The sequence below is a fragment of the Numida meleagris genome, chromosome 2, assembly GCF_002078875.1.
Source record: "Numida meleagris isolate 19003 breed g44 Domestic line chromosome 2, NumMel1.0, whole genome shotgun sequence".
Lineage (NCBI taxonomy): Eukaryota > Metazoa > Chordata > Aves > Galliformes > Numididae > Numida > Numida meleagris.
The window spans coordinates 94,164,089-94,184,222 of NC_034410.1; the positions used below are offsets into that span (position 1 = coordinate 94,164,089).

Sequence of the window (20,134 nt, forward strand, 5' to 3'; positions counted from 1 at the left end):
AGGGGCTAGCTCATATAATCTATTCCATATTACTTTTGTTCTAATGATATTTGATGTGAGATTTCTGATAACTAATTTCATTTTCCTTTGTACTTGTTTTTCTAAAGTTAAAAGTCTATACAGTGTGGCAAAGCACGTAGAGAATGCTTAATCTGTTGTAATTCTGTTGTGTTTTTTATTTATCATATAAGTGTCTTTTACATTGAGTAAGAAGAGTTATTTTGTCTGTCATGTTTTTAAACATTGTCATACTTTCACTTGGTGCAGCTGATCCCAACTAAACTTGAAGTTTTGCACATACGTAGTTCATAAAATCTTTTATTACTTACGACTCTCCATAGCCAAGACTGTAATGTTATGAACAGCATTAGTTTCCCTGTCCAAAGACTTGGCAGTTGTAATGACTCCACTGTTGGCATCAATATTGAAATACCTCTCGAGGTCTGTGTTTCGATCTATTGAGTACCTAGGTGAAGGATGAAAGAAAACTTTTGATTTATGTTCAATTATAGCTTGTAAAAATGTTTCATTGATTTCTCATTAGAAAGACAGAGGTTCCATTGTTTCCCCATACTGAGCTTGGTTTTGTCCATTTTCTCCAGGGTTTTAAAAGGCAAGAGCATGCAGGCTAGACAATGAATGACCTGTCCTGACCATTGCAGGCTCTGTTACCACAGTGCCCTCTCAGGTGAGGTTATAGGAATTCCCTCTTACTCTCTGTCATAATGGAGATATTCATTTACTCATGGAACAGTATCCTCCTGAGCTCAAACTAAAGAGAAAGTGAGTTGGAAGTTTGCTACATGGATGTACCAGCCAGGCTTTGCTCCCCCAGGGGCTCACAGTCTGAGCATAAATCTTTCTGTTACCAGCAAAAGAGCCCCTGAGTCACTCAGAGCTTCAGGGGCAGGGAAAAAAAAATAAAAAAGAGGATGGAGAGTAGATCAAGGGATTGCATGTCATCACCATCAGCTCCTAGCACTTTGCTGTCTTTGGACAAACATAAGTTCCTGCCCTAGACTCTTTGGCTTAACATATTTTTTTGTTTTCAAACTTGTTTTAGGAAGGGGAAATGAGCTCCTTAGTAAACAGAAAACAGCATGAGTGAAAAGGTCAGATTGCCTGTAGGCGTTTTGCTTATATCCTTTTTGAGAGAAACAGACAGTTGATTAGGCAGTATTAGATTTACAGCTGGAGTATTCTTGACGTTCGATTTAATATTGGGTCAGAATCTCACACTGTCACTTAGATCAAGACGAATTAAAATGTCTGAGTCAGACCAAGTGCGTTCATTACAATTACCGTCACACTGACAACATATTAGATTATTGATATAGCATTAATCAAAACCTTTTAACAATGTAGAAGGAAAGAATTATGGATGATAGTGCAAAAACAGGACTTTCTAGGCATCACAACATTATGGCACAATATGTTTGTTCTGTGTTGAAATATACCACCTTCTTCTCTATTGCATTACAGTGGCAGCAAAATCTCTAGAGCAGAGACTTGTTATGCACTTAGCATTGCTTTTCTGTACTATCTCACAGAGAGAGAAAGACATAAAGAGTTTAATAAATAAAGTAATCAAAGTTTTCATGAACTGAGACTCTCCCTTTTTCACTCTACTTTCTTTTTCTTTTTAAAGTCAACCTGAACAGTACTTCAATTTTTATTTTCTTTCATGCCAGCACAGTTGTTTGTTTGGTCAGCTGTGCTCTTCAGCTGCTTTGTTCCTGTCAAGCTTTCCCTGGAGACTATGTCTGCCACCTCTGCTAAGCAGTCAGTCACGGCAGGTCCAGTAGCTGTGATTCCATCTCCTGTCAGCCCTTAGGTTTCCTAATTATTAACACTATTGCTCTGCAATTTGAAAATTCAAAGGTCTTTCTTACAACCATTGTAAGAAATTATAAAAAAAAGAGAGAGAGAGGAAGGGAAAGAAAGAGAAGAGAGAGAAAAGTGAGGAAGAGACAAACAAAAGCACAAAATCAATAAACGAAAGCAATTAAAAGGAAGAAAGGAAGGAAGGGAGAGAGGGAAGGAAGGAATAGATTGTGAGAGCATAAGAAAACAGTTTATATAAATTAGATAACAGATTGTTATGAAACAAGAATAAAAAATAATTTTTATGCATAGGAATCAAGCAGTTTTGTTTAACTCTTATTTACAAGTATTGTACCCATATTCAAATTCTGAAAAACCATTGTAAACACTTCTAATACTTTAATTCCTTGCAGCCATTAAAACTTGAAAATCTTCGAGTTGCAGGAGTTTTAAACACTTTATATAATCTAGTTCAAAGATCAATCATTCTCAGGCCCATATGAAATAACCTCTTATTTTCAAACTATTTCTTATTTTCTTTTATTTTTTTTTTCTTTTTCTTTTTGGTATTGTAAAAGTTTTAAGCATATCTGACCCTTTAACTGCAACCTTTTCTGAATTGTAATAAATCAAAATTTTTCATCTATCATTATTCCAGTTTTTGAACCTTTGAGTACTTATTTACAGATAAATAAACTTCTTAAACAGATCATGAGAAGTATTATCTTTAATCCCCCTTAACAGATTCCAGTTTTAGGAGAATGTGGTCTCTGATGTACATCAGAGCAGATGCAGGACATCTCTATATAGTTTGTCAGTGCCCCTGACAACATATATAGCACATTCACAAGCATATAGAGAAACTCTCACTATTTCTCATTTTCATCTCCTTCAAATTCCAAAACAGCTTTGAAACAGAATAAATCTTCCAGATGTCTGTTAAGCTGGTGATATAACAGCTTTTTATGATGGAATTGGAATAAAAAAAAAAGAAAAAAAAAGAAAAAAAAACTATAACAGGGCCAATAAATTCATCCTCAGATTTTCACAGGAGTCAAAATCATACAGAGCATGGACTTAATTTATGGAACTGGATTTAATCCTACTCTACACGGTTCTGCGAAACTATATTATATACCAGATGCTAAAATCCGTGCCAGAAAGCACTGCCACAGCAGAGAAAGATCATCAAAGATAAATTTCACAAGTAAATCCCTGCCAACTCATCCATCTAGGACTTGTTTATACATGATAGGAAGCAGCTACTTTGAATCTGCTGCAAGTATATAATGAAAGAGAGGGAGAGAACACTTGCATCACCTTTAGGAGTAAAACATACGCTTTACTTTTACAATTTGAATTGCTGCTTCAAAAGTTACAGAGCTATCAATGTCACAAAGTCATATTCTATGCATGAAAATAAAAATTTAGCATCACCAAAAGAGATGAGATCCAAATGACTTCTGTACCTGTGAAGTTTTCTTCTCTGTATGCCCTAAACAAATAATAATAACAAATGAAACTTAGTTCTAACTTTCAACTGTATTATTGTCCTCCTGCTACAGGTATTTAAGACCTCAGAATTCCCCTGGGTCAGAGTACTACCCTTCAGATCCTTTCTATGTTTCTTTGACAATATTACTACTCAGGATAACAAGAGCAATAAGTAAATCATTAGTGTTTTAATTTAGGTGATAAGGCTTTCCCTATGAGATACTTTCCCCCCAAGACACAGTGAAATATAAAACCAAAGTTTCTTTTTTTGTTGTTTTCTGACAGGTTCCTTATGCTCTTGGACATTAGATTATGGAAGAACTGTAAGTTCTTCATATACAAGACAAAGGAAGAAGCCCTTGAGGGTTTTCATGCGTCTATAGTGTGCATATATGTCTCTGTTTCAACTGAAGATATTTAACTGCAGCAGAGCTTACCAAAGCCGTAAGACCATTGCCTTTAATCATCCTGGCAAGTAATGTCTATCTATTTCTCTCACATAAATAGTTTATTGTTATATATTTTTCTTGTGAGATCTCAGTTTTGGTTTACAATGCAAAAGAGCCCTAGTGCTATTACATTCTTGTGTATAGCGCAATCAGAAAATGAAAAGAGAGAGAGAGACCTTGGCCCTAACTGAATAAACAAAACATAATTTGATACAGATTATAATATATTCTTCCTAAATTTACAAATAAATTAATATAGGTACTATAATGAGGATTATTTTTGCTTTGGAATCCTGAAATTCTATCTTTGCTAAATTATTTATTTATTTATTTTGCTTACCTATTTATTTTACAGAGAATTTAATATATTATTTTTTTCAAATGTTATCAATTCGTGTATAAAACTGAAGATATGCAAAGAGTATCTCTGTCTCCTTCTGCAAAGGAAAAAAATAATTGCTTTCAATGCAAACAAATTATCTCCCACTAAAAAAAAAGAAAAAAATAGCTTCAAAACAAAGGCTAAAGAAATAAACAGTTAAGAAGTCTTATAAGTTGCATCACAGGAGGTTTAAATTGGATGTTAGGAAGAACTTCTTCATGGAGAGGGTGGTCACTGGAACGGGCTACCCAAGGAAGAGGTGAGTCCCCATAGCTAGAGGTATTTAAGAGATGTGTGGACATGACACTAAGGAGCATGATTTACTAATGGGATTCGATAGGTCAGGCTAACAGTTGGACTTGGTAATCTGAAGGTCTTTTCCAACCTAGATGATTCTATCATTCTATAATTCTAATTACCTGACTGGACTGTTTGAGGCATCTGGATCATGGGCCGCTACAGTTCCAATGATAGTGCCGACTTTTGCTGCTTCAGAAACCACCATGGAGTATAAACGTGAAGTAAACACAGGTGGCTCATCAACATCTTCTACGATTATCTTCACTGTTGTCATGTCGCTGAAGGGTCCCAGACTAAGGAAGCGAGGATCAACATGCATATTGGCTGCTTCTATCCTCAGGGTATAGCTTGTTTTAGCTTCAAAATCCAACTCCTATACAGATAAAATTATTTGAAAATTTTATTACCCAGCAATGTTGCAGCAAAACTCACAAAAGTCAGAAAGTATAAAATGAGTTTTGCCATCTGTATCCAAGCAGTATTTTTGATTGGCAGAGGATAATGGATGGCTCTTCTTTTGGCTTTCTCCAAACACTGTCTTTGCAGTGTCTTGCTCAGTCCGATTAAACATAACTCAAATGACTATAAGGTAATCATGAGATACTAAAGTTATTTTTCATTACTGCATTAGTGTTGTTAAAAAAATGTTTAGTTGACTAAATGTAACAAAAAAAAAGTGGAAGATAATGGATTTGTGAATATTTCTTTGCTTAATTTTATTGTAGAAAAGTATGTGTAGAATTTTCAAGAACACCCTTAGTTCCACTAAAATTAATTCTAGTGAGTATTCCTTAATGATGTAATGGGAAAGATAAATCTGCAAACTGTACCTTATGAATGAAACAAGATTTCTCTTAGTTAATAGTAACACATTCTGTGACTTCTATGGGAACCAAATAATCCTTCATTATTTCATTGCTGTGAATGAATTATTTTTGTCTTACTCATGTTTTCTTATATAGTATTGAATACAATGTGCCGTAGTACCCAGTCATTAGAAAACAATATAATATTCACTGCTGAAAACAATTCATTGAAAACACCTAATTTTTGTTTGTTTTGTTTTTGCATTAACATTGACATTAATTATCAACTATTTCTTGACGTTCTGTATAAATCTGTGGAGATAATGTAGGAATCTATCAAACTACATTGTTTATATGACAATATTTTTTACTTAAAAGCTTGGAGATTGTGTTATTTATTAAACAAAATCTTTGTTATTTCTTTTCACCTTTATTTCACTTCAATTTTCTTTAATTAAGTTAGAGTTTCCTTTGGAATTAATAGTGCATTAGAATTCAAAAACTATCCTACAGATCTCATGGGATAACTGTGGTCTAGAGAACAGTACCATTACAAAAATTGTTTTGGAAACAAAAAATCTTTTACCTCACAGATATTGAAGAAAATTATTGAAGAAAAGCATTATATTAATATTAAAAGAATTTACTTTACATCTAGATCCTTAGACTGTCAGCTTGCACGAAATGTCTAGCCTAATATTTCTTTGCAATTCCAAATTTAGTCATTAAGAACAGAAACAAAAGACATAAGCATTTCTAGAAGTGCAGTCTGATTAGTCTACTATATTTTCAAACTACATTTCCAAGTGTATTAAACAGATTAAAAAAGGGTTTCAGCAGTTCTTATCCTGAACAAATCACAAGTATCAGAAATGGGCCTGAAAAATAATCTGGCAGCTTCTGCAAAATATTCCTGTACTCAGAGGAGCAGCAGAGGTGAAATACACATCTGTTGACCTACAAATGCGAGGGTTTAAGTTCTCCATCGAGTTACAGTAAAATAAATCCCAAATGAGCATCTTAAAGTTAGTGATTAAGCTGACATTACAATACAGCTGTAAACAGCCTGGATTTAGAAATAAAAAATGAACTGCAACACATCATACTTGGAAACTTTTATAAACTTTATGTGGCAGCAAAAATGTTATCTGAACAGGAATATGTACGAACTTCATCAAGCACTTACTTCCCGCACTAAGTCAGAGCTGAAGTATCCAGTTCTCCAGAAAGTGTTGGGCTATCTGAATACTGGGCAATACACTTGATGCAACTAGATACTGGTCATTGTTTATTACTTCTGGTATTATTTTGAATCTTAGTCTTGGCTTTATATTTAAATTTCAAAATATGAGCCATAGAACACACCTCACAGCCACAATGCAAATTTAGGCATATTAATGTCAACATCACTGCTATCTTAAAAAAAAAAGTGATGAAAAAATTGAATTTAATACAAAATATGCATAGAGCATAATATATATAATTGTACAAATTCTATAAAATTTAATTTTATTAGACTAAGCACAATTGTGAAGAAATTAAGAAATTATTTAAATGAAAATTTTGCACATGTTCTTATGTTTCTGTATCGATTTCAAAAGATTAAATTAGATCTTTAGCATTTTAATTAAAAATCATAAAATCATTTGTTTTCCAAGTAGATATTTAACATAAGTTTGACATGCCCATTTAAATCATTATATTTCAGTTATTTGAGTGGAATACAGGACTCCTGCATTAGTAGGGAATACAGGGACAATACATTTGGTAGAAAAGATGAAAAACTAACGATGGTGATGTTTAACAAGTCTGCTTCCATCGGGCAATTTTTACCTTCTCTAAGTTAGCCAGATAAATCTGAGAAAATCACCATATACTGATTACTGTGAGCAGAAATCCTTCTAGGGAAGAAATCACCTGAACTACTTACAAATGTCTGTTTTTCAACAGCCAGTAGAGAGTGAATCTCAGTAACTGAAAGATGTAAACATCTGCTTTCAGTAATATGAATCCTGCCCTAGAATTCCCCCATATCTGGTACCCAAAGCTGCTGACAGTTTACAAAAGTTGTAAAGGTACTTTGTTAATGGAAAACAAACAAATAAAACAAAGAAATCTAATGTACTCATATGCATCTATGTAATAAGAAACAATTGCTTTTTAGAAGAGGTAGAGAATGTAAGGGCAAGGTTACATCATCCAGTGGTATAGGGTTGTACATGGCAATGCTATTATTTGCTTCTTAGTTCTTTACAGTAGAGTTTCCTGTGGGGTGTGCCAATGACAGTAAATCTGATGTCATCATCCTCAGTCTACTCCAACAAGATACAAATCCTCAGGTTCTATGATTAATACAAAAGTACCAAGTTTTGATGCATATTCTAGTTTAGGAAAATAAACATTTCTAAGATAAGGTAAGCGCGCAAACTTTCTTGATCTGAAGGAAATCTGTCAACAGATCATGCGTAATACAATGAAGAGATTATGTACTACAGACTGAAAGACTGAAAATGTGAACTGAGAGGTTCTCCTTGTTTTTTTCCTCTCTCTTATCCAATTATTGCTAATGCTTGTTATATAGTGAGCATCTTTTAACTAGCCTGTGGACTATATCGTTATTATTTCCTTTTACAACAAAAGCACAGATTCCAGTAATGGAATACCAAGTCAGCAGCTTACAAATCACTACATCACTGTGGAAGGTTAAAAGGACAATGTATGCATCAGTTCTTCAGTACAGTGAATAGATCTTGACAGCTTCATTAATATGTGTGCATTAATGTTATCTGATTAGGTCTTGTGCAGGACCATTTATCTTTCTCTCAACTGAGGGCTTGTGTTCTTGTGTTTTCTTTCTTTCAGTCTTTTTCTTCAAAGGGGTGAGAATTTTTTCCTATCTGAAGGAAATTACAAAACAAGTCATCTATATCACAGAGACTGGATATGAAGTTATCTTTCACAGGAAACCTATTTCTGTAATGTTCATTTTTTACTGTATGGTAACTTTGTAATAATGTACTTTACAGAGATGAAAATCCCATTTTTAAGCCTAGTTGAGGTTTTATACTGAAAACTGAAGTACATCAAACAAATGCACATTATCTCTCAAAGGAACCATGGAAGGCTCAAGTTCTTACACTGTAAACTCTGATATAGAATTGAAAGCAAATTTTTTAGCTGGAAAAAAGAAAAATGTTAACACTAACAGAAATATAGCTTTTCAGTCAAAGGCTTACACATAAAAACCCCATTTTTATAATTGCCATTATTACTCTTAAAGTCAGATTTCAGAATAATGTCTTAGCAGCCATTTTCTATGAGAAAGTACTTTGCAAAACTTATTTTCACATTTTTCAATATTACGTTCAAATGGTTTGGTGATAGTGTTAGTGGAGCTGTGTATTTGGAGAAGAAATGAAGACAAAGTGTGCAATAACTGTACAGTGGGAAATCTTCATGCTTGTCATTTGCTACAGCAAGACAAGACAATCCTCAACAGAGCCTACAGACTTTTTTTTACTGAAGTCCACTAAAATTTCTTGGATTGGATACCATATCTTTCCAAAATGTTCTATGTTATACATATAATAAAAAAGTAACATGCAACCTTTTATACTTGTAAGTTATCATTACTATTTGAAGCACGAAGTAAATGATAAAGTTGTCGGAGTGTGCATATTATATATCAGATTCTATCTTAAGATGTTTTGCAGCTCAGGTATTATTATTATTGAAGACTAACTGTAGCCCGCAAGTCTGTGAATAAGGTTGAAGCCATACTTATATGATGCCTTTCTCAGTGCACTATTTTTAAGAATAGGGCTTTGGAAGTTCTGTGTGGTCTGTATATTAATTTCCTGAGAAATTATGCCAAAATTTCCTTTATTTCTATTATGATTGGGATTCTCTGAACAGTCAACATGAATTCACTTCTAAGTTGTATACACATAGATTTACAAGGACACTACAAAATTTATTGCATTAATTGATGGAATCATTATTCATTTCCATAAATGTTTCTTCAGTTCGAAGTGTGTTACTGTACAGACCAATCAAACCCATCTAAAAATAAATAAATAAAAAATCTAATATCTGCTGAAAAATTTATTCCAAAAACTCTCATCATTGTGGAATGATACAGTATTCACATGCAAAATATCTGCATCCTTACTAACAGAGTATTTATAGCAGAATGAGAATTACAAATGAAACCTACAAATGAAACAAATGAAAAAGGAAGGGATTAATCCTACTTTACAGATGGAAAATTAAGTCACATTGTGAATGAGGATAAAATTTTCAAATACTTTTGTAGAATATAAATATCCAGTTCAATTTCAAAAGCTGTATAAGTTCTTTTTCCAAAAAGATCATCTAATACTGATGTTCTACTAAATCCTCCTTAATAGTAATTTAGGCAACTGAGTTTTACTTAGGAGTTCACTAAAGAGAGGGTGTACATAGTGGGGGCTTGAAGAGAAAGAAATAATTTGGAGCTAGAGAATAGCCAAAGTCTCCTGTTATTTGCAACATCAGAACTTTAGCATGGAGTATGAGTAGGTGATATATTTAGATTGCACTGTACAGGAGAAAAGTAAAGTAGGAGCATATGTTTCACTTGATAAGTCTGAAACTTTTATTTATATATTATTTTTATTAATATTATGTATTATTATATTTTTATATGCCTTCATAGTTGCATGACAGATAAATTATTTGCATGTGAAGTCAGTTAATGAATTTTGTTATATATTGCAGTGGAAATTAGACATTATATATTTAGTGCCATTAACACAAGTAAAATGGTTCAATATAGTTTTTGTTTTGTTTTGTTTTGAAAGCAGAATACAATATATAGTTCAATTAATATCGCTGTTGGAATAAAAACATGTACGTTTGTTTTTCCTGTCTTTTGATGCTTTAAAGTCTCTGTGTCTTTGGGTACAGAGCAAAAATGTGTGCAAATGCACATGAATGAATGAATAAATAAATAAATAAACGTATTCAAACTGCATTCATAAGCTATGCCAACTTTCACACCAAAAACTTATATTAGTCAAACCCATTACAGACAAGTAATTTTAGGAAATTCCTAGGCATTTGATCTTTTATTAATTGTATTATCTCTGTCCTTGCTACCTGTCTTTTTCAAACTTGTCCAATTTTCTGACCTTCTATATATAAATGCATTAATTGCAGTTTTCATTGATCCCTGGGTATTTTTTTTTTCATATTCCATCCACTTGGAGCATAAAGAATCCTGATTTTCTCACTGAATTCTTAAATCTTACTTCTCTTAACATATTTTTTAAACAAAACTTTTTTTTTCTCCTTACATTTTAAAACAAGAATATAATTTGTAGTGTGGGAGTCAACTTTTCAAAATGTTTCAAAATGGTTTTCCTTCTAGGAACAGAATATAAAATCCTCAGGTTGTGTGTTAAGCTCTGATAAATAAGTGCCAAACATCCTCCACAACACCCAGCACGAATGTGGATAAAGTAGTGCCTTCATATGCTCAGTCATACTAATAGTGTTTTGGATGTGTGGCTTTTGTGTGTGTGATTGCAGCAAAAGTACGCAAAGTTAAAGAATATATTTGCTTTTAGAACCAAATGTGCATGCAAAACTGTTATCTGGGTGTATAAATATGCACAACTTTAAAATGATGGGCACACATTTGGAGGCCGAGCTGTTTCTCAGTGTCTCAGCTGATTTCAAGGGTATGAAAATGAAAGTGCAAATGGTTGTCAGAGGTGTTCAGAACTTCATGTGCCAGGTAGTAAAATGTTTAGGCAGTTTTCATGCTACAGTTTCTTCCCTCATTCCTTACTGAAAAGCACATGCAAGGATAATGTCTGCTTGAATCTGTGGTGACCTGTCAGGCTAGCCTAATGTAGCTGAAGCCCATTTAACCTGTGAACACTTGTTAATGGTCTTTCATGTGCATGATCTCAAGAGGAGAAGAAGCTGCAGTTTTTTGTGGCTACTGTGCTTGTGCTCTTCACTTCTTTCTTCCCTCCCAGTCAACTCTCTGCTCTATTTTATTTGCAGGGTTAATAGGAAAGATCTTTCATCCTTGAGCAAGGTATTTAACTTCCCTGGAATCCAAGTAGAGACAAGAGCAGCTAGAGATTTGGGAGGCGCCCTTCAGCACGAGGATTTACGTTTGAATACAAAAGGGAAAAGGTATTTGATAATGGTAGGAAAATGAGAGAAAATGTGTAATGTTGCAGAGAAAAAAAGTCTTAATTATTGTGTCAAATTACAGCAACATTTGCTAGGTTTAAAAATGATTTGCAAACTGGAGCATTTCATTGGGTCAAAAATTGCAGTCGAGTAGGCATTTCATGGGGAGATTCTTGGCACAAACATTCAGTACTGAAACAATCACTTCAGTTCCCTGATGAAAGTGGTTATAGAAATAATAAATGACAATTATTTGTCCGCTGGACAATCACTGGTCCACTGGAACAAAGAGAGTCCAAGAAAAAGCACAGTGACTACAAGTATGGACTGAAAATTAAAATGTTCTTAGAAGATCCCAAATTAGTCTGTTGACAATCCCAACTGTCTGTGTTGCTTGCTGTGACACTGATAAAAAACTCTCCCTCTAGAGTGGGTATAACTCTTCCAGATCTTTCCTCAAAAATCTTAAAATGAGCAAGTTGAAGTAGCCACACTGAATCTGGCTGTTGAACAAAGAATGAATTAATTTTTCATCACTTGTATTTCAAATGTGCTAAGAAGAAATTAGCTGTCTGAAAGTAGATTCAGACAACTGCTTTTACCTTGAAAAAAATGATTTACATTACATTTATTAGAGCCTGATCTTTCAAAATTGCTGAACATCTTGTGTTTTCACTGACATCTACAGATGCTTACAAGCTCTCAGCTGGTGTTCAGGGCAACAGAGAATTAGCCCATTAATTTGCAACATCATACACTATTAACTTATTTCAAAGAAGATGCGATACTGAAATTCTATATTACTTTAAAAAGAAATTGATGCATCAGAAGAATAAAAAAAAAGAAAATTGGTACATGAAATTTGCAAAGATTAAAGAGTACCTCCGCAAGAAAAAATATCTAAATAATCAAACAAACTATAAGAATAGGTCCTTGTTCAGGAATATACTAATTGTAAAATTCTAAGTCAGCCTTGCATTTTACAGGGAATTTAACTTTGGAGAGATAGGGTCATACAGTTTTAGTGTTGTCAATGACAAGTACTTACAACATGCTCTTCTACACAAGATTTTCTTTCTTTGTTTTACTGTTCTCCTCAAAACTAAAATTTTCTGCCAAAATATTTCAGTCCACATTTATTTTGAAAAAGCATACTATGTAAAACGTGTTGCAGAAAGTAAAAAATGCTGAGTTTTAATATTTTTACGTAAACATGATTTTTCTTTTTAAATTGTTAGTTATTTAACAGCGCATATAAAAAGACAAAAAGAAAATATTTGTTTTAATATTTTGGAGCTCAGAAATAATATAGATAATAATACATTTCCTTGCAAAAGATCTAGTCTTACCAATACATAATTTTATAGATAATACTATATACCTCCTGGATAGAACATGATTAATCAAAGACAATTTTTTTTTTTTTTAATTTATGCTTTGGATTCATTTTGGATTTTGACCTTAAATTTTTACCGCAAGACATACATTTTCTCTTTAATATAAAAACAAATGAGAGATAATTTGAGATTTCCATATGTGCTGGAGATTTTTTCAAAAAAACAAACAAACATAAATCCCAGTCAAAAAAAAAAAACAACCCAATAACAAAAAAATCACAATTTTCACACACATTAAAGTTATGATGAAATTCACTAGTGAAAACTCCTACAGCAGATAAGAGTGTTAGAATAAAAAAACTCATCTTCACATTTCCTTCCCTTATCTTGCCTGGATCCAAGCAGAATCAGTCAGAAAATTCAGACTTACCTTCTGAATTGTGATGATTCCCTCCTGGGTGTCTTTGTCTACAGAGATCTTGAATACTCCCAGACCATCGCCATCTACAATCTTATACTCCATTTCAGCATTGGGTCCCACATCTGCATCTGCAGCTTTTATTCTGGCCACTACAGATGCCACAGGTAAAGACTCTGGGACATTATATTGATATGATCCTGTGAAATTCAGAAATATAATAAATTCAGAGATTTCTGGGTCTGTAAGCTAAAAAGTAATCTATATTCATGCAACTGAATATTTGCTCAGGCTACCAGAAAATGTGCTTCAGTTTAAAATAGAAATTTTTCATTTCTTTTCTAGGTTTTCATTATGATGGATCTTTTTTTTTTCCACAAGAGAGAAATCCAAGACAAAGATGCATAAATTTTATTCAACACTTAGTCATGATGCAAATGCCTGCAGTTTTCCTGTGCAAAAAATACTATTTGTTTTCCAAAAAAAAAGGAAACAAAGCAAATATATCAAATAAAATTTATACAAAGCCTTATCATATTACAAATCTGCATCTTGATTAGGCAGTTTACACTCCTAATATGACTAGAAACTGAGATATATCAATTTCTTTAAAAGAAATTTTGAAAATTCCACCATTTTCGTTCTAGTAGAAAACCATATAGATGCTGTCAAAAGGATATCTGCAGTCAAAAAGCAATAATATCTTCATCTTCACAAGTAACTTTCGTTATTCTATCATTATTTCAAATGATTAGTGCCAGGAAGTCTGTTTTATATCACTGGCGGTGAGGGTGGAGTTAATATATTCCTCCATTATTTAACTTTTGTGAGGACTTTATAAATTAGTGTAGATTAAAAAAAAAAAAAATCATACCAGACAGTTACTTATAAACTGGTATGAGATTACAACTGTGTACTCCCTTCTTTGGTGGGGATGATAGACACCTTGATTAGAGACAGTTAGCTGAGAGAAGATGACTTTACAGATCTTCAACAATTTCTTAAGAAACAGTACATGCACAAGAGAAATCCTGCTGAATTGACAAAGGAATGTTAAGGACTAACAGTCAAACTACATTATGCATTCTGACATCCAGCTGGCAAGAGACAGAGATGTTTTAAGGTGTATATTTTTTGTCCTTTTATTTGTAGTGAAGAAGTACACCAATCAATGCACCTGCTCTATATCACTTCATTTCAACTGATCTAAAATAAGTAAAGAAAAAAGAATCTTCCAAAGTAGTAGTAGCAGCAGTAGCAATAACAATAATAATAATAACAATAATAATAATAATAGTAATAATAGAACTTGCCCTGAGTGGTTTTCAAAGTATTTAACAAGGAAGCCAAGTACTTTTATTCTTTGTTTAGATATAACATAAAAAGTAAAGAAAATGTTTAGAAATAATACTACAACTCATGTAACTTACGTCGTGGGAAGCGGGGTGGGTTGTCATTAACGTCAGTCAGAGTGACAGTTACAGATGTTGTTCCTGATAATCCACCATTTTGCCCAACCATGTCCTTTGCTTGAATAACTAGTAGGTATTGGTCCTTGGCTTCTCTATCCATATTTGGAAGAGCAGTTTTGATAATGCCTGCAGTAATACAATATATGTCAATGGTTGTGGAAGTAAATACATTAATATGAAAACTGAGTTTGACCTTAAAAGGTAACAGCAGATCAATAATTGCAAAAAAGGGAGGATATAACTTTAACGCTGATATCACAATATTTTACTAGGAACTGAACTGCTATGCTACAAGCTTACTTTAAGCAGTTACCAAAAACATGTTTTAGTTTGTAGTACATTCTTTGATTAATATCATCCATGACCACGTTCACTTCTCCCTGAACTATAGTTACTTTCATAACACTTCTTTTCTTGGAAGATATAGTCTTCTGTGTTTGATTTCTCATTCTCTTACAGCTAAGAGGAACAGAATATTCTGTACTCATTTTAAGATTCCATGTTGAAAATTCATTTCACAATGTCTTGAATAATCATTCACAGCATTAAGTCTTACTAATATTGGTATCATGCCACACTTCGCATATTTATGATGTTATCTTATTTCACCAAATATTTGCTTAAAAAATAACTATTTCTAAAACATTAATGTGATTAAGATGCGCTGATTTATTAAAGGAAATACTATAATATCTGAATTAATTTTTTTAAATATCCATTTGATAATCTGCATACAATTTGTAATTATTTGATTTGAAATGGAAACTAGAAAAAAGCTCCATGCTTCATTCTTTCAGTTCTATTGATATAGACCAGAAAATAAATATTGCTTCTCAAAACGTGACGATTTATGAATATTTCATTCCTGGCACATAGTAGAACTGCTAACTCTGATTTCCAGAGAGGCAGCTACTTACTCCAACAGTACTCATTGTCAGCAGTAAAGGAAACATAAACAATCTTAATAAAGGAGAGGCACGTTGGGGCACATATCTCTTCATCTCATATTTGCTGAGTGTTTAGTTACAGTTTTATTTCTTTCTTCCCTTCTGAATTCAGGACTTGCCATGGGCTGAAACATTTACTTCACAGACCTTCTGGCATTATTTCACCTATTTGACAAGACTTTTAAAAATACGATTAACATATAATTTCATGAGTTTATTGTCTCTACATTACTTTTCCTAGCCCGTTTGTTTTTCTATTACATTTAAATTGCCAGGCAGTGCTAACCAACCATTTGGGAGCTAATTATCATGCTTAAAGGAAATTTGAGTACCACATCAAAATGAAAATGTATGCAAATATTTCAGTCTCAATTCTTAAAGATTTTCATTTAGCAGGAACTACCATAATACTGCTTTGGGGCTGATTGCAGTCATTGTGACAATGCACGTTGCACATATATAGAGACAAAAAAAAGCCTACTATATATCATATCTGTCGGAGAAAAAGAAAGTACTGTATAATCCTGTTGAGGATGAACATTTTATAAATATATGAATGTTTATAAACATATGAATGCATAAATATGTTAATATTTTTATGCTACTCATTTCTGCAAATTTAGATGCTGTTAAATAGAGTGTGACCTTTTAGTTATAACATTAGGATTCAGGTCTGTTTCCCAACAGTTCTTTTTGTTTCATTGGTTGACTTTTAAATGACAAATAGGGTAAATATTTTGTTTCTCTTTTGCTGCAGCTTATCCATCTCTGAAATGCAGATTATAATTTTTCTTCATGTAGGCTGAGATATCAGACCGAACTAAGCAAATTGAAAACTTTTTTTAACACTGTGTGAAATGATACTGTAGAACCATCAAGTCACAGAATCATACAATTATTTACGTTGGAAAAGACCTTCAGGATCACCAAGTCCAGGTACCAACCTGACCTACTAAGTCCCATCACTAGACCATGTCTCTCAGCACCATAACTACTTAAATATCACAGTCTCTTATATACCTCCATGGACAGGGACTCTACCACTTCCCTAGGCAGCCCATTCCAATGCTTGATCACCCTCTACATGAAGAAATTCTTCCTGATACCCAGCCTAAATCTCCCCAGGTGTAACTTGACTTGTCACTGAGAAAATGGACCAATACTTTCTTTGCTGCAACTTTCTTTTAATTAGTTATAGAGAGGGATGACTTCTCCCCTCAGCCTCCTCTTCTCTAAACTAAACAGCCCCTATTCCCTCAGTTGTTCCTCATAAGTCTCATTTGCTAGTCCTTTTACCAGCTTTGTTGTTCTTCTCTGCACATGCTTGAGCAACTCAGTGTCTTTTTTGTAGAGAGGGGTCCAAAACAGAACAAAACATACAGCAGAATGAACAATGTTTGTTAAAACAGAGGAAAAAAGGCTGCATTTTCCTGTGGCTAACAATATTCACAAAATTTCATGAAAAAAATAAAAAAGAAATGTTTCCAAAATAATGTTTTGGAAGTGGCAGCAAAATGGTGTGTCAGATGAGGATGGGAAGCACGTTGAAGAAAAGATACGTTTTCCACAACAAAACTATTATAAAAAGTAAAATGAAGAGCTGGTCATGCCATAAACCTATACTGTACAAAATCAGATGAGAAGGTGATATTTGGACATTTCCAGAAAAATCTGAAAATAAAACCTATTCACATCATCTTGAATCTTTTATTGTTCAGAAATACTGCAATAGACAGTAGATCACAGAGCTAGAAGATTGACAAGAAAATAAAAATTTCCATTCCAAAAATGTAAGCTTATCACATAGCTCAGATGTGTGGCTTTTACAATCTACTCAGAAGTATAACAGTAACAACAAAATTCTAATGTATTCGATTAACCAAGAGACTACACTAACAAGTTCCTAGCATGTTTTAATGCACCTTTTCTACTTTCTCAGCATTACAGTAGAGAGAATTTATGGAAAATTACCTGTCTTTGGTTCCACAGAAAAGTAAGGTTGTCCTTGCAATATACTGTAAACCACTCGGGCACTATTGCCATAAGTAGGATCATCTGCATCAGTGGCTGTCACTTGAACCACAGAGGTACCTGCAAATGTTTAAGAAACTATTGTACATATAAGATCCACATATCCAAACTACATTCAACATACAGTACCTACATACAACTGGAACAGTGTGAGGTGTCTTTTTCATAACTGGTCATTGTTTCCATGATTCAGCCTACAAAATAAGGTCCTATTTGTAAACCAGTAGTATCAGTTATTACAGAATTTGGTCTCCCAAATGTTCTCAGACTTTGACTCACAGTAATAAAGCCCACATCACTCAGTAGTTCCCCTCTTTATTTCTGAACTTAGTTATTGGAGGATATGTGAGAACAATGAAAAGTGTCCTCAATGACAACAATGTCTGAAATATGCCTAAGTATTAAATATGGTGACAACTTCCCTTTGAAGTCAACACATTAAAATTATAAATTGTAAGTAGCTAGAGATACAAATATAACACATATATATGCATTATATCTTTTGATATTAGACACATAGACACAAATATAAAAATTAATTTTATCCTACAAAATTACTTTTGCTTTTATACAAGAGAAAGATAAAGAGTTTATATTTCAGCTAAGACAACAAACAGCTGAGAGTTGCCTCTAAATTCCTTTAAAAAGTACTCACTTCACACTGTATCTGCAATGTTTTAGTACTATTTGTGGTAATAATCTGCCACATAAACATTTATCTGAAAGAAATGTCTATATGTTAACAGGAATTAGTAAGAAAAGATGTTTAGCTGGTTAGCAAGAGGTGTATATTACTGAGAATCTTGATTAACATCCACCTCCTATTTGTTATATCCTCCATGTCAGTTCCTATTTTTTTATTTTTCTGTACAACTGCTTCCATGATGTAAGTCGAGAGCAGAATAAGACAACGCTTGGGAGCCAGGGCCTTGGCCACGGTCACCACCTTTTGATAGGCAGAAAGGATTATTATTTCTCACTGGCAGATTGTCTGGAACATTGAGACCTTCCACTCAACACCTCAGGGAACCATTTGGAGGTTAAGTTGCAAATTAATATTGTAGCAGTTTGGCAGATGCCCAGTTTAGGGCTTCAACAGAGGATCAAATTCCGTGTTAAACAGGATTTAGTCAAAAGACTAGAGAACAGTATTTGTCACAGAGAGTGTTTGTTTTCCAACTGAACACATTTTTTACATGAATGTGAGAGCAACAAATCCAGAAATTACTCTTTAAGAAGAAACTGTACTAACAAGTGACCAGGGTGAATTTAACATATGTTGCACCTTGGTCTGTTTTATTCAGACATATTCAGGAAAGGTTGGGAGGATTCTTAAATCTGTCATGTCTGATATAGTATGTGCACCATCCGTTTTCCTCATCTTTTCTGTCCTCAGGAAAGCAGAGAATTGTAAATGGGTTTTGGGTCCAGACTGAAGGTTTGGAAAAAGAGAGGAATAAATGCAACCTTTTATAAAATAGTACAGACAACAAAGGATGAGACCTGCTGGAATTAATTCTGACCAAAAGTCATCCTTCATAAGATAATTTTATTCACTTAAATTATGACCTAACTAACCCACATGCCTGACCTCTTTTCCTGAAGTATCAATGACAAAGTATTATGATTGCAATTCTATCTCAAATTCTACTTTTCTCTCTTGTGGACTGTAATATTTTTGGACAGAGAGAAGGTTATTCTCCACCTGAAATTTTACATTAAATAGATGGGGAGTTTAAAAAGAAAATTGTTAGTTAATCCATCAAGTCATTTGTCTGTTACAGGACTTAAAATACATAAATTTTCTGTTCACCAGTAACTAAGAGTTTTGATTCAGTATGTCAAACTGATTTTACAGATTACTCTATAATGTAATTTCATAGTGAGACCTATTTTAAACTTTCTAGAGTCTCTCAAGTTTTTGAGTAGAAGGATATCAAAATGACTATTTGATGTCTTGTGCTCTTTGAGAAAGCCAGGCTTAACACATTTGAAGTGTCTAAGTCCTGCCAGTGAAGCTCACAATGTCTGCAAATATTGGGAAAAGTGCTTATAAACCTCACACGCAGTTACCTTGCTCTTGCCTCTTCCAAGGACTTCAGACCAATACAAGATCAAAGAAATTACAAGCTCTGCAGTCTCTATGCAGAAATTTTGGAAATCCTGCAAGTTTAGAAGGGCTTGTTTACTGTAAAAATCAACTGATGTAGCAAAGACTGTACCGTTTGTGAGGTGCATAAAAGCCAGTATCTGAATCTAATTGGCTCCCTCTTAAACTGAAGATTTGCCCATTCAAGCACACATCCTCTAGAAACAAAAGCAAACAAATAAGCAAACAAACAAAATTAGGCAGAAATTCTAATGCCAAATCTTTCTGCACTCATCCTACTTGACTGTAATCAGCAACTATGATACTTATCTACTTTCTTTGTACTGATTATTTTTTCTCAAATCTCATAGAAGAGAAAGATCTTTTAAAACAGCT

The 20,134-nt window shown here is 33.5% G+C and overlaps 1 protein-coding gene across 1 annotated transcript in view; it reads right to left on the reverse strand.

The window, feature by feature from the left end:
- Nucleotides 1-20,134, reverse strand: part of CDH7 (cadherin 7) — a 79,211-nt gene that overhangs the window by 16,939 nt on the left and 42,138 nt on the right. The window contains exons 4-8 of the mRNA XM_021388604.1: nucleotides 17,590-17,709; nucleotides 14,630-14,797; nucleotides 13,212-13,399; nucleotides 4,569-4,822; nucleotides 330-466 (exon numbers count right to left, since the gene is read on the reverse strand). Of these exons, the coding sequence (XP_021244279.1) occupies nucleotides 330-466; nucleotides 4,569-4,822; nucleotides 13,212-13,399; nucleotides 14,630-14,797; nucleotides 17,590-17,709 (867 nt within the window). The remainder of the gene's footprint in view (nucleotides 1-329; nucleotides 467-4,568; nucleotides 4,823-13,211; nucleotides 13,400-14,629; nucleotides 14,798-17,589; nucleotides 17,710-20,134) is intronic.